At 38.2% G+C, this 15,291-nt stretch overlaps 1 protein-coding gene across 1 annotated transcript in view; it reads right to left on the bottom strand.

Moving 5' to 3' along the window:
* ehbp1 (EH domain binding protein 1) overlaps positions 1-15,291 on the bottom strand; it is a 508,893-nt gene that overhangs the window by 397,378 nt on the left and 96,224 nt on the right. Inside the window, 2 exon segments of the mRNA XM_051919668.1 lie at positions 1,489-1,584; positions 2,626-2,683. Of these exon segments, the coding sequence (XP_051775628.1) occupies positions 1,489-1,584; positions 2,626-2,683 (154 nt within the window).

Here is a 15,291-nt window from a genome sequence, read left to right as displayed (position 1 = left end):
ACTCGCTTTAGCATCAATGATGGCAGGCAGTCTTTTGTGAATGAGGACCTTGATTTTCTCAGATGGTAGAGCTGCCCATTCTACTTGGTGAAAAGCATCCAGGTCCTGAAATTCTTGGGTTATCTTGCATGAACTGCACATTTGAGATCTCCCCAGAGTGGCTCAATGCAACTGAGGTCAGGAGACTGTGATGGCCATTCCAGCATCTTCACTTTTCTCTCCTGTAGCCACTAAAGGGTCAACTTGGCCTTGTGTTTTGGATCATTGTCATGCTGGAAGATCCAAGTATATCCCATGTGCAGCTTCTGGACTGATGAATGCATGTTCTCCAATATTTTCCGGTAATATGCTGTAATCATCTTGCCAATTTTCATGAAGTTACCTGTGCCCCTGTAGCTCACACACCTCCAGAACATCAGTGACCCCCCCCCCCCCCTCCATGGTTCACAGTAGGGATGGTGTACTTTTTGTCATGGGCCTTGTTGCATCCTCTCCAAACACTGCATTTATGTTTGTGACCATAAAGTTCAATTTTGGTCTCATTACTCCAAAGGACTTTGTTCCAGAAGTCTTGAGGGTTGTTTAGATGCTGTTTGGCATATTGAGAATGATAGATTTTGTTGCATTGGCACAGTGAAGGCTTTTTTTTTCGTGTAATTCGACTGTGCAGTTTTGTTCAAGTATCTCCTGATCATGTATCCTGAAACAGTTAAGCCACTTGTTTGCAGAGAAGCCTGTATCTCAGGTTTTTCATGGCAGCTCAACAAATAATCCTAGCAGCTGTGGGTGAAATCTTGGTTAGTCTACCTGACTGTGGCCTAGTAACAACAGATCCCTTACTTTTCATTTTTTTTTTTTTTTTTTTTAAAAAAATCAGTTTGAACACTACTGACAGGCATTTTCAGATTTTCGCATATCTTTTTATATTCTTTTACTGATTTATACAAATCAACAACCTTTTCTCACAGGTCCTTAGACAGTTCTTTTGCCTTCCCTGTGGCTTGCTATCCAGCCAAGTCAGTGCAGTTCTGCATGAATTTAAATTTAATATTTATGCACAGACACCGAATACAATCAAAGAGGTTACAGGTGTGGTCACTCTCCCTTAATGAACCCTAATTTGAACCTTTGTGTGTCAACTTGTGTGTATATTATCAGTCCCATCATTCAAGGGTATGTAAACTTTTGATCAGGCCCATTTGGATGATTTAGGTTATCATTATATTTAAAAAGGGCACACACAATTATGTGATAATAAATTGCCTTGCCTGAGCACACTACCTAATTAAAAGGAAAGCTTTTGGAACGATTACTTACATTTTCCAAATAATGGCTGATATTTCACAAATTCCACCAGGCTATGTAAACTTACAAGTACAACTGTGTATTTTCATGGTTCCATCTGTAAATGTAGGGCAGTTACCCAGATGAATACTGTCAGATCTGACAAAGAAAGTGTTTGGTAAAAGAACATTTTAATTTGCTTACCTTAAACAATGTCACAGTGATTTCAATATTTTCAGGTGCAGGCCACACTACTACACCACGGTAAGGATTTTTTATTCCAGGCTGCCAGCTGTGAGACTGTATAATGTAAATTAAAACAAAAATACTAAGTAAATGCTGCCTTACTACAAATGAAACATGTGTAATGTACAATAGGAATAATATTTATAACAGAATTGAAACAATAGGACACTATTTAAATAACTAAACATAAGAAAAACTATAAAATAAAAAGAAAGTAACTATAAGTAATTCAAGTATTTAGCAAAAGAGTAAAAGTAAAGACTGTATCCAAATGAACACAGAAACAATCTAGTAACATTACATAGTCTGGGCAAAACAATCCTTTATTGATTCTCTATCTCTTCAAAATGCACATAACTATTCTCTTATGGTGTCCAAAAATGTGTGTATACACAATGTATGTTTCACCCATCCACTTTATAAACTCTGGAATTAAACCAAAAAAATACTTTAGAACAACAAATAAGAAATTATAAACGTTTAGTTAATTTTATCCTAAAAAACTATTGCTGCTGACCATCTCTGTATAATTAGGTTGCATTTTAATGATGTTTTCCTGTAAACCATCTTGTGATTAACAGTGTTAACAGTTGATTGTTGCTTGACTAGTAGGTTTCTTTAAGACTAATGAATTCTAAAATGTTGCACACTTGCACATATCACCCTATTAGCTTAAATTAAAAGACACTATCAAATTCTTTGGCCAGTTTCCAAAATAAAATGAACAGTCTACCTTTAAGGACTAAATAGGCTAAGAAAAGTCTGATTTATAGTTCACATAAAACAACGTAAGATATCTGATAAACAGAAGAAGATAATTCACTTAAGTCCATACAGTACAAAAAGTTTACATTTTTATAGTCATTTTATTTCACTAATATACCATCCTGTTTTGTCCTACTTTCTGTATGATGCTCTCAGGATTGGTCTGCACTACCTGTTTTTGAATAAGGAGCTTCAGAAGATGGATCACTTTATTGTGATTTTCTTATCCCCAATTTACATATTCTCTCTTCCAATTTTATGAGGGCATCACAACATTAATAAATGGTTAAAAAAAAAAAAAAAAAAAAACACACACACACACACACAAACCTTAGATGACTTCCGTCTACTCCTTCGGGTCCAAACCACTACAAGCTTGTCAGGCTGCCTAAATAAAAATAAATGGAGAAAATAATGAACATAAAATTCTAGAAGATCTGTCCAACCAAATGTTTAACACATAATACTCGAGCACATCCGGAGACAAATTACAAAAAATCCATACCCAAACTGCAAATCATAATTTCCTCTATTTTCATAGTTTTTGACAAATGCTAAATTTCCCAGAAGTTTACAATTTAGAATAACTTTAAAGAAAAAAAGAAACTGAAGTTCCATTGCTTTTATATTGCTAAAGCAATGAAAATGGTAATATTTAAATATATTTCTTGAGAATCCAAAGTGCTTATTGAATGGGTGATTTTCAAGTATCCCAAGCACAATTTTAGAAGTTTTTCTCAACATGTTTACAAAAGCATGTTTGCTCATCAATCATTCTATAATCGTAACAAAACATATGAAACATGCATTAACAGTTCTTTAAAAATGCACGGGTACTTCTCAGCTTCAAGAATGTCTAAAGGCGGTAAACTTTATGCACGTTCTTTGATAGTCCATTACAACTCTCCATGTTGATAACATTTTCTTCTGTTGGTGATGTCAAAGGCTAGCCCGACAATGGGTTATTTTCAATAGATGTCTTGCCATAATGGAATTGTACAGCCTATCTCATGTCTAATATTTGAAGGAAACTGTTCCTGGTACATTTTGACTAGATGAGAATGCATTTCCAAAGGCATATACAGTAATTCTAAAGATTTAGAAATTCAAATCAGAATATAACACCATAATATTTAAAGTGGCAGTTTTCAGAACTGATCACATGTAGTAACCTTCATTTCACAAAACAAACTAAGATGCTAAGGAAATCTGCTGGTGGAATGGGGAAGTACAGGACAGTATACAGAGGAAGAGGCTGGTAAAGTAGATGTGGGATAGTTACTAAGATGCAGAAAGTAGACCACAGTACAAGGAGATAACGTGTAAGGTGTATGATGAGTTTTATGAGAGGCTGGACATTAAGTAGGCAGAAAAGGACATGTACAGATTGGCTAGACAGAGGGACCAAGCTGGAAAAGATGTGCAGCAGGTTAAGGTGATAAAGGATAAAGGCGCACAAGTGAGGAGGGTGTGTTGAGCAGATGGAAAGAGTACTTTGAGAGGTTGATGAATGAAGAGAGTGAGAGACAGAGAAGGTTGGATGATGTGGTGATAGTGAATCAGGATGTGCAACAGATTAACAAGGAGGAAATTAAGGACAGCTATGAAGAAGATGAAGAATGGAAAGGCCATTGGTCCAGACAATGTACATGTGGAAGCCTGGAGGTGTTTAGGAGAGATGGCAGTGGAATTTTTAATCAGATTGTTTAATGCAATCTTAGAAAGTGAGAGGATGCCTGAGGGGTGAAGATGTATACTGGTACCGATTTTTAAGAATAAGGGGGGTGTGCAGAGCTGTAATAACTACAGGGGGATAACATTGATGAGCCACAGCATGAAATTATGGGAAAGAGTAGTGGAAGCTAGGTTAAGAAGTGAGGTGATGATTAGTGAGCAGCAGTATGGTTTCATGCCAAGAAAGAGCACCACAGATGCGATGTTTGCTCAGAGGATGTTGATGGAGAAGTTTAGAGAAGGCCAGAAGGAGTTGCATTGCATCATTGTGGACCTGGAGAAAGCATATGACAGGGTGCCTTGAGAGGAGCTATGATACGTATGAGGAAGTTGGGAGTGCCAGAGAAGTATGTAAGAGTTGTACAGGATATGTACAAGGGAAGTGTGACAGTGGCAAGGTCTGCAGTAGGAGTGAGAGATGCTTTCAACGTGGAGGTGGGATTTCATCAGGGATCGGGTCTGTGCCCTTTCTTATTTGCAATGGTGATGGACAGGTTAGGTTGAAAGATGAGATTAGACGGGAGTCCCCATGGACTATGATGTTTGCTGATGACATTGCAATCTGTAGCCAGAGTAGGGAGCATGTTGAAGAGACCCTGGAGAGATGAAGATATGCCCTAGAGAGGAAAGGAATGAAGGTCAATAGGAACAAGACAGAATACGTGTGTAAATGAGAGGGAGGTCAGTGGAATGAAGAGGATGCAGGGAGCAGAGTTGGTGAAGGTGGATAAATTTAAATACTTGGGATGAACAATACAGAGCAAAGGGGACTGTGGAAGACAGGTGAAAAAGAGTGCAAGCAAGGTAGAATGGGTGGAAAAGAGTGCCAGGAGTAATTTGTGATAGATGGGTATCAGCAAGAATGAAAGGGAAGGTCTACAAGACGGTAGTGGGACCAGCTATGTTATATGGGTTGGAGATGGTGACACTGACCAAAAAACAGGAGACAGAGGTGAAAGTGGCAGAGTTAAAGATGCTAAGATTTACACTGGGTATGATAACGATGGACAGCATTAGAAATTAAGACATTAAAGGGTCAGCTCAGGTTGGACGGTTTGGAGACAAAGTCAGAGTGGCAAGATTTAGTTGGTTTGGACACATGCAGAGGAAAGATGCTGGGTATATTGGGAAAAGGGTGCTAAGGACAGAGCTGCCAGGCAAGTGGAAAAGAGGAAGGCCTAAGAGAAGGTTTATGGATGTGGTGAGAGAGGACATGCAGGTGATGAGTGTTAACAGAAGATGCAGAGGACAGGAAGATACAGAAAAAGATGACCTGTTGTGGCAACCCCTAACTGAAGCAGCCAAAAGAAAAAGTTATAATATTAATATAATATTACTAAACAAATGTAACTTTACGTCTACTTAATCATGGAGGATACCATAAGATTTCTGGCCTATTTCAATTTTTAGATTAAAAGTAGCTCAGGAATTCTACTAGTAAAAATGAAAAAGGATTCACAGAATAAAAAAACTGCTTTGCTCTCTCTCGTGCATTATATTTTGCAAATTATTTAGTCCTATTTAAATAGTATTAATGCTTAGTCTAACAATCAACAGCAACTACAATTTCAAATCTGATTTTCCTTTACTCTGCAATACACTGACATTATAGGGAAGCAGAAGCACAAGAGCAGTATTGGTTTTAAAATGTTTCAAGCAGGATGAAAGGAATCCTTCAGCATAATGCTTTATTTACACAGACTTTCTTTGAGTTCTCCATTGAACAAATGAAATTTAAATGAATACGACGTGATCTTGCTTTTGTTACTTCCTATAAGACATACAGAAAAAAAGCACCAATGGATTCCCTAAGCTTGGAGGTAAAGTAAAATCAGTAAGGGTTGTAAAACAACCTCAATCAAGTAGTCTGTCAAATCACTATAACAAAAAAACACTTAATACCACACACTTGACAGCTTTGCATTTATTAACTCTACTACCATAAGCAGCTAACTGACTCAAGAGGGGAATGTCAATTTTAATACAATTACAGACAATTATGCTTCATTTAAGTTAAAATGCATGAATTTTGGTTCATTATCTGAATACATGTTCTGTAATTTTAATTAGTAGCCACATTTATTAAAAAGAGTTTTCCTAACCCATCCAGTACCATAAGTACGTTAGCAGTACGTGGCAAAATTAAATTGAGTAAAGCTAAAAAAAAAAAAAAAAAATCAAGAGATATAGGAATGCATAAGAAGAATTCTTTACTGGTTTTATTTAGTTTGTACATGTATAATTTTAGGAGCATTATATTACAAAATTAAGATTAGACCTAATTTCAAAATGAAATATGCATATACCTTATAAACAGAAACAGCAATTGAAAACAAAAACTGAGAAAAAAATCCATTGCTAGTAAAAAATAAGGTAAATTCTTACTTTCAAGTAGTGGAAATTATGGGGCATGCAACAGAATCAATTGGCTGCTACAGAAAGCTAAATTAGTAATGACAGAGGTAACTGATACCTGGTGTAAAGCAAACCTGACTGACCTAGCACAGTTTAATTCCATCTTTTATGAAAGAACATTGATGTGTTAAAATAGCATACAGCCTACTCAGGCAAAAAATAAAAAAATAAAATATACATAGGAACAATGATATCATGCACTGGATTAAAGTTCAAGAATATACACAGTATAACTGTTTAACTAATATGGGTTGCATTAATCTGTGCTTTTGGTAAAACAGAAAAGGTGGCATAGTAATTAGTGCCACTGTAGCTCAGGTCCAACGTTTTATGCTATGTACATGTATTCTCTGCTTTACTTGTACTTTAAAAAACTGACCAGTGTTAGCCTCTGTGTGTGTATGTCCATCATTGGACTGAATGATGTCCTATCCTGCTTTTTGTTTAAAACTCTCAAAACAGGTTCTGTTCCTACTGTATTTGTGGTTTCCAAAATTGAATGAATATTTAAATAATGTGGTTAACAAATCAGGCAAAATATAGTCCAGTGCTAACCAAAATAAACCTGACTAACTCTGTCCTTTAATAATAATATGCTATTCACACACAAGCTTTGGAAATGTAACATGTTATCTAAAAACCTCTACAATATTTTACAAATCTGCAAGGTTCTCTTGACTTGATTAAGGCCTGTGTTCATGACTCCACTATCAGACATATACTTTGCAAAGTAGAATTACAAAACAGATAAAATAGTAGTAAAGCAGAAAAAACTTGGTAATAACAGGAGTGCTTGGTTCTAATTGGCCAATATGCACAAATATGATTCTCAAGAGTTACAAATTAATGTTTAGGCAAAAGTGAAGTGTTCTGGCAGGTGTGGGCCCACTCGTATCAAGAAAAAAGCTAACAGTATATTCTACATTAATAAACTCTTAACATTCAAGCATGGTGGAGAATATTTGCTGTATTAATCATAAAGTCTGCACTGTATCAGAAGATTCTTCAGAATAATACCAGGCAATTCATCCATGAACTACGCCCTAAGTGTATTTATTTATATATTTATGTATTAAGTCATTTATGCATTAAGACAAGGATCTGAAACAAACAAACAGCCATACATCTGAATAACTAAAGAAAAAATATAGAATTTTGAAAGGGCAAGGGGTTTGGGTGTACAGTTCATGAGGCTGATCCTGAAATTAGCTGTGAACCACCCAATCTCACTGAGATTACACAGGAGGTGAACTTCTCCAGGCTGGTGGTAAGGCTGTCGTCCTGGCATTGCAAGCAAACTATGCCTCTATTTTAGAGATGGGTGTCATCCCAACTGACTAGAAAACAGGACATGTCGTCCCTATCTGAAGAAGAAAGGGTGATCGCCTGGACTGCATCAACCACAGGGGGATAACAGTGCTCTCGGTGCCAGGTAAGGTACTTGCTAAGGTCATCCTCAATAAGATCCGTGATCATTTGCTCACCTACCAGCGATTGGAGCAGTCTATTTTTACATCTAAGAAGTCTACCACATCCTGGCACTGAGAGTTCTCATGAAGCGCAAATGCAAATATCGAGCAGAGTTTCTTTGCAGCCTTTGTTGGATTTTCATATTGCGTTCAACTCAGGTGATCGAGCTGCCCTGTGGATCATCCGGAGACTTTGCAGGATCCCCTTAAAGTTCCTGCATATCATGGCTGGCCTGTACACTGGTACTGTGAGTGCTGTGCAGAGTGGAGGCAGAACCTCTACATTTTTCCCAGTTGATTCTGGGGTTTAACAGGGGTGTGTTCTTGCGCCTACTCTCCTCAGTGCTTGCATGAACTGGGTGTTGGGCAGGGTTGTGGGGTGCAGTCTCTGTTGGTGAAGAGAGATTCAATGATCTTGACTTTGCCAACGATGCTGTAATCTTCGCAGAGTGAATGGAGGCTCTGACTGGAGCTCTCAAGAGACTGAGCAAGAAGTCTGAGTGTCTGGGCTTGCGAGTATCCTGGATAAAAACCAAGATCCAGGCCTTTAATGACCTCTTGGGCACAGTCATCAGCAGCGTGTGTCTGCAGAGAGAATGTTGACCCTGTCGAGAGGTTCACTTACCTCAGCAATGATATTCATGTCTCTGGTGACTCTTCCTATGAAGTCAGTAGACGGACTGGGAGAGCAGGGGGGGGGTCATGAGGTTGCTGGAAAGTAGTGTTTGGCACTCCTAATATCTAAATACTTGGACCTTCGTCCTTTTGCATGGAGTCACCATGGAAGCACCATGGTGCTTCCTGTCTTGCTATATGGTTGCGAGACATGGACGTTATCCAGTGACCTAAGACAGAAACTGGACTCCTTTGGTACTGTGTCTCTTCTGATAATCCATCGGTACTGCTGGTTTGACTGTGTCAAATGAGTGGTTGCTCATGGAGTCCCAAATGAGGCACATTACCTGCATTGTGAGGGAGCGTCAGTTACGGCACTACGGCCATGTGGCGTGATTCCCCAAGGGTGATCCAGGACTCGAGTGGTTGGACCAGGCCAAGGGGACACTCACGTAACATCTGGCTGTGGAAGATAGCTGGTCATTTCTGGAGGGTGGGAATGGACCACGTGTCTGCCTGGAAGTTTACCAGGACCTATTTCATCATGTGGTGGGTGTAGCAACACACTGTACCAGTCCATGCTCCCCGACCTGTCCTGACCTTTACACTAGGGATCACCATAAAAGGAATGCACCTGAACATATCTAAAACCAGCAGAATAACTAACTTCTTATTGTTTTCACACTAGATTCAGGAAAAATGTTTTAAATTTCAGCATATGTATCTTCATACTAAACCAAAATGTTTATTGTGTAAATAGAAATTGAACAAGCAGAAGAATATTTGTAAATAATTACATAATATGTTCTCTCTCTCTGTCATTTAGTGTATTATAAAAAAAGCATTCTATTTGAGTGGGTTTAGGAATGTGCATTGTATGCTATATTATCAGCAGCTGTTTGCTAAAGAGAGCTGTTAGAACAATTTTCAGATTTTTTCTTTTTTTTTTTTAATTGCTAGTTTTATTGCATACATGACAAATATCATACAGACAAAGTAGATGTTTGTTGTCTGAACCTTCTAGCAATTCTTTAAAAGATATCATTAAGGCCAGGGGTGTAATGCAGACTTTAAACAGAGAGAAGTAATAATGTTCTCCCTTAAGATATTTTTAAAATATGTTAAAATATTTGAAATGACAGAAGCTGTAGTTCCTTAAAGTACAAATAAATCTACACCACTATGAGTTCACTCTCATTAGAGACTGTAAACAATTAGTTGACTTCATTTACTGATGAAAGAAGTTTTTAAAATTACAGCATATAAATTAATTGTCTAACATCAATAACATGTATGCAGCTGACCAGCTAATTTAGAACACCAGACATACACAAAAGGAAAAGAAAAAGTATGCAGCTCAGGAAAGCACAAGTCAAATTTTGTTAACTAAACTTTGATTTATATGCTATGTATTAAGCAAGATTATGGTTAATAAATACTCTGCTACGGAAAATGCATTTTTTTGGCCTCAGACTAAATGATATCATCTCTCTACTCTGTCATAAATTAAAAAAAAAAAAAAAAAAAAAAGCTCTAAATGAACACAGCTTTAGGGCAAGAAAAAAAAATATGTAAAAATGAATACTCTGAGAATGCACAGATTAAACTTTAACTAATTGAACAGTTTCACACAACATATACAGTGACATATACAGTGCATCCAGAAAGTATTCACAGCGCATCACTTTTTCCACCTTTTGTTATGTTACACACTTATTCCAAAATGGATTAAATTCATTTTTTTCCTCAGAATTCTACACACAACACCCCATAATGACAACGTGAAAAAAGTTTACTTGAGGTTTTTGCAAATTTATTAAAAATAAAAAAACTGAGAAATCCCATGTACATAAGTATTCACAGCCTTTGCTCAATACTTTGTCGATGCACCTTTGGCAGCAATTACAGCCTCAAGTCTTTTTGAATATGATGCCACAAGCTTGGCACACCTATCCTTGGCCAGTTTCGCCCATTCCTCTGTGCAGCACCTCTCAAGCTCCATCAGGTTGGATGGGAAGCATCGGTGCACAGCCATTTTAAGATCTCTCCAGAGATGTTCAATCGGATTCAAGTCTGGGCTCTGGCTGGGCCACTCAAGGACATTCACAGAGTTGTCCTGAAGCCACTCCTTTGATATCTTGGCTGTGTGCTTAGGGTCGTTGTCCTGCTGAAAGATGAACCGTCGCCCCAGTCTGAGGTCAAGAGTGCTCTGGAGCAGGTTTTCATCCAGGATGTCTCTGTACATTGCTGCAGTCATCTTTCCCTTTATCCTGACTAGTCTCCCAGTTCCTGCCACTGAAAAACATCCCCACAGCATGATGCTGCCACCACCATACTTCACTGTAGGGATGGTGCCAGGTTTCCTCCAAACGTGACGCCTGGCATTCACACCAAAGAGTTCAATCTTTGTCTCATCAGACCAGAGAATTTTCTTTCTCATGGTCTGAGAGTCCTTCAGGTGCCTTTTGGCAAACTCCAGGCAGGCTGCCATGTGCCTTTTACTAAGGAGTGGCTTCCGTCTGGCCACTCTACCATATAGGCCTGATTGGTGGATTGCTGCAGAGAGGGTTGTCCTTCTGGAAGGTTCTCCTCAATCCACAGAGGACCTCTGGAGCTCTGACAGAGTGACCATCGAGTTCTTGGTCACCTCCCTGACTAAAGGCCCTTCTCCCCCAATCGCTCAGTTTAGATGGCCGGCCAGCTCTAGGAAGAGTCCTGGTGGTTTCAAACTTCTTCCACTTACGGATGATGGAGGCCACTGTGCTCACTGGGACCTTCAAAGCAGCAGAACTTTTTCTGTAACCTTCCCCAAATATGTGCGTCGAGACAATCCTGTCTCGGAGGTCTACAGACAATTCCTTTGACTTCATGCTTGGTTTGTGTTCTGACATGAACTGTCAACTGTGGGACCTTATATAGGCAGGTGTGTGCCTTTCAAAATCATGTCCAACCAACTGAATTTACCACAGATGGACTCCAATTAAGCTGCAGAAACATCTCAGGGAATATCAGGGGAAACAGGATGCACCTGAGCTCAATGTCGAGCTTCACGGCAAAGGCTGTGAATACTTATGTACATGTGCTTTCTCAATTTTTGTGTTTTTAATAAATTTGCAAAAACCTCAAGTAAACTTTTTTCACGTTGTCATTATGGGGTGTTGTGTGTAGAATTCTGAGGAAAAAAATGAATTTAATCCATTTTGGAATAAGGCTGTAACATAACAAAATGTGGAAAAAGTGATGCGCTGTCTGCCAAAAGGCACCTGAAGGACTCTCAGACCATGAGAAAGAAAATTCTCTGGTCTGATGAGACAAAGATTGAACTCTTTGGTGTGAATGCCAGGCGTCACGTTTGGAGGAAACCAGGCACCGCTCATCACCGGGCCAATACCATCCCTACAGTGAAGCATGGTGGTGGCAGCATCATGATGTGGGGATGTTTTTCAGCGGCAGGGACTGGGAGACTAGTCAAGATAAAGGGAAAGATGACTGCAGCAATGTACAGAGACATCCTGGATGAAAACCTGCTCCAGAGCGCTCTTGACCTCATACTGGGGCGACGTTCATCTTTCAGCAGGACGACGACCCTAAGCACACAGCCAAGATATCAAAGGAGTGGCTTCAGGACAACTCTGTGAATGTCCTTGAGTGGCCCAGCCAGAGCCCAGACTTGAATCCGATTGAACATCTCTGGAGAGATCTTAAAATGGCTATGCACCGACGCTTCCCATCCAACCTGATGGAGCTTGAGAGATGCTGCAAAGAGGAATGGGCGAAACTGGCCAAGGATAGGTGTGCCAAGCTTGTGGCATCATATTCAAAAAGACTTGAGGCTGTAATTGCTGCCAAAGGTGCATCGACAAAGTATTGAGCAAAGGCTGTGAATACTTATGCACATGTGATTTCTCAGTTTTTTTATTTTTAATAAATTTACAAAAACCTCAAGTAAACTTTTTTCACGTTGTCATTATGGGGTGTTATGTGCAGAATTCTGAGGAAAAAATGAATTTAATCCATTTTGGAATAAGGCTGTAACATAACAAAATGTGGAAAAAGTGATGCGCTGTGAATACTTTCCAGATGCACTATACCACATTCCATCTCACAGAAGATAACTCAATAAATCAAGGGAGTCCAACCAAAAGCATACATTTTCAATACAGTATACAGTTTTCATAGCACACATCTCCAAGCAACGTGTGAGCTCAGAAAGCTTTTTTGTGGTTGACATAATAAGTATTTGTCCTATAACTGGATCCAATTTTCTTTGTCATGAAAGTAAACTGATTCATTCTGTAAGCCTTGATATTTCAGCCTTCTGCTGGTACTTCATATTACAACTTCAGTTACCAACAGGCTTAGGCAACTTAAATGTGTCTCTGAGAGCAAGTGCAGAATAATTTACCAAATTTTAAACAAGTCTGCATTATAGGATGTCAGATTCAGATGGATACTGCAATTATTAGGAATTCTGAAAACATCAGACCAATCTTAAAATGGGTCAGACATAGAGTTGTTGAAAAGTCATTCAGAAATATAGTTTTCATGATATATACATAAAACATTAAGTTTTAAAATTATTACACAAGTTGTAATGATAAACTGTTCTAAAAAAAAAATCAAGTGGGAGCTACTTTCTGTATTGTCAGTTTTAGAATTATTAGTATCAAAGGCTCAGCTTGTCAAGTAACGTCTTACAGATAATCCATGCATTAAAGGATACATTTAATATTTTTCAAGTCAAAGTAATTTCTTCACAATCATGATACATATTAACTTTCCACATTAAAAAATGGGCTTTAGTTTCAAGCATTAAATAAATAAACAAATTTACCAAATACACAGAACTTTGAAAAATCAAAAGACTTCATTTATGAAAACCTGTTTTCTATGTTTTTCAGGCATCCTTGTGAAAATGAGGGAAACTAGAAATTATTTTATTGCTGATACTTGGAACTATTTTTCTTGAGGTAAAAATATATTTCCTGTTTGCTCATCTGCTCACAGCAGGTCTTGTAGGTGGAGTTTAGACTTAAATAAGAAAGTTGATCAGAACAAAACCAAACACGCGTCTAAAGCTGCTTAGAGCAGTTTTGTTTTTCCAGAAATTGAAAATCCACATATGCAGAATGTGAACATGAACATAAATTTAGAACACACAGCCTTTACAGTTTTACATCGCCTTCCTTATGGGAACCATACCACCTTAAAGTTTCAGCTTACAGTGCTTACTTTGGATGTAAACACTCAAATGCAAGACCTACAGAAAGTGGACCGGGCACTTATTTTTCCATGGATGACTACATGCAGCCAAAAAGAGTGCAAAAAATGGTTTTCCTAATCACCCATTATTGAGGCGAAGTGCAATTCCACACATATTTCAGGTGAGTGATTTTAGTGTAGCTGCAGCTGAAGCAGGCTGAAATGTACATCCATAGAGTAATAACAATGGTAATGTCTTTAAGCAGCATACCCAATACTGTACAGATGCACCACTTTTAAGTAGGGTGCAAGGCAGATATAGTGTCATGGACTTGAATTGTGTGCCCGATTGTTATTATTATTTACACAGACAACAAACAATCTCCATTCAGTCACTTAGATCTCCTAAATATCAATGCTAAGTAAGCATTTAACCCTGCAAAAAATAAGAACAATAAGCAAAGCTTACTCTAATAAAAGCTGCCCGTTCCATTCTTCAGGTTTTGATTGCTTCTTCCAGTTTAATTTTGGAAAATAAAAAAATGTTTCAAGAAGTCCATAGCAAAATGGGCTCATCCTCATATATGTCTAAGGTTTCCTGCAGTGGAAACAGCAGATCCCACTTCCTACAACAGAGGCAGTCTTCCCGAGTGGCCATAACTTCACATTTTCCACATGTGCACCACCAATTACCATTTGTCCACTGGATCACCATACCTTCCAGTTCCATATTTTGTTATTTTTGTCTCTCTAATTCTGCTCCCCTCTCTCTGTCATTTCCTCTTCACTAGTATGTTCTGGCATATACAAATATGGTTCAGCAATAATGCTACACGTATCATCATTTTACCAAAAGTAGTAGATCCTCAACTGAAAATCGTGGGTGCAGCATTTACAACATGAGCTAGAGGAAACTGGGTTCCAGGAGTGTGGAAGATTATTGCAGAGTGACAGAATTTAACCAAGATGAGGTGCAGAGACTTTTTTTTTTTTTTTTTTTAATCTCAGCCAACAGTTCAATTTTATAATTCCTTTCCAAAGCATAGTAGATATATTGTTTTACAATAATTGTGCAATCTCAAGGTGCAGATTAATATCCAATAACATTTTTGCCTCTAAAATAAAAATGTATTTGTTAAGTGTAAGCCTTTAAGTTTGGACCCTCATTACCTTAAATACTATTATGAGCTGCAAGAACAAACAAGGAATTTGTAAAATTCATAAAAAAGCTAAATTTTAAAACAGTATTTTATCTGCCAAACTAATATAGACCACAATTGCAGAGAAACAATTCTTGTAGCGCTGCCACATAAAGATAATATGTTTTCTGCTTTCGATCAGGTGTTGTGGGAAACATTCTTACATCCAGAGATTGACAGCGGTGCCCCAGAGGTGAAACGTGCAGTTTTACTGATTTCTTTCGGGGAGTGATTTGCATAAAGCGCACCGTTCTAAAGAGAAGATGAAGAGGAGGGAAAAAAAAACAAAAACAAAAAGGCATCAGATAATTAAAAACAGATCAGCTACTGCACGGGCCATGTAAGAAGTCTAGGAGCTCCTA

Source organism: Erpetoichthys calabaricus, chromosome 15 (genome assembly GCF_900747795.2).
Source record: "Erpetoichthys calabaricus chromosome 15, fErpCal1.3, whole genome shotgun sequence".
NCBI classification, from domain to species: domain Eukaryota; kingdom Metazoa; phylum Chordata; class Cladistia; order Polypteriformes; family Polypteridae; genus Erpetoichthys; species Erpetoichthys calabaricus.
The sequence above is the reverse complement of the archived record's forward strand: the minus strand, read 5'-3'. Positions and strand labels throughout refer to the sequence as shown.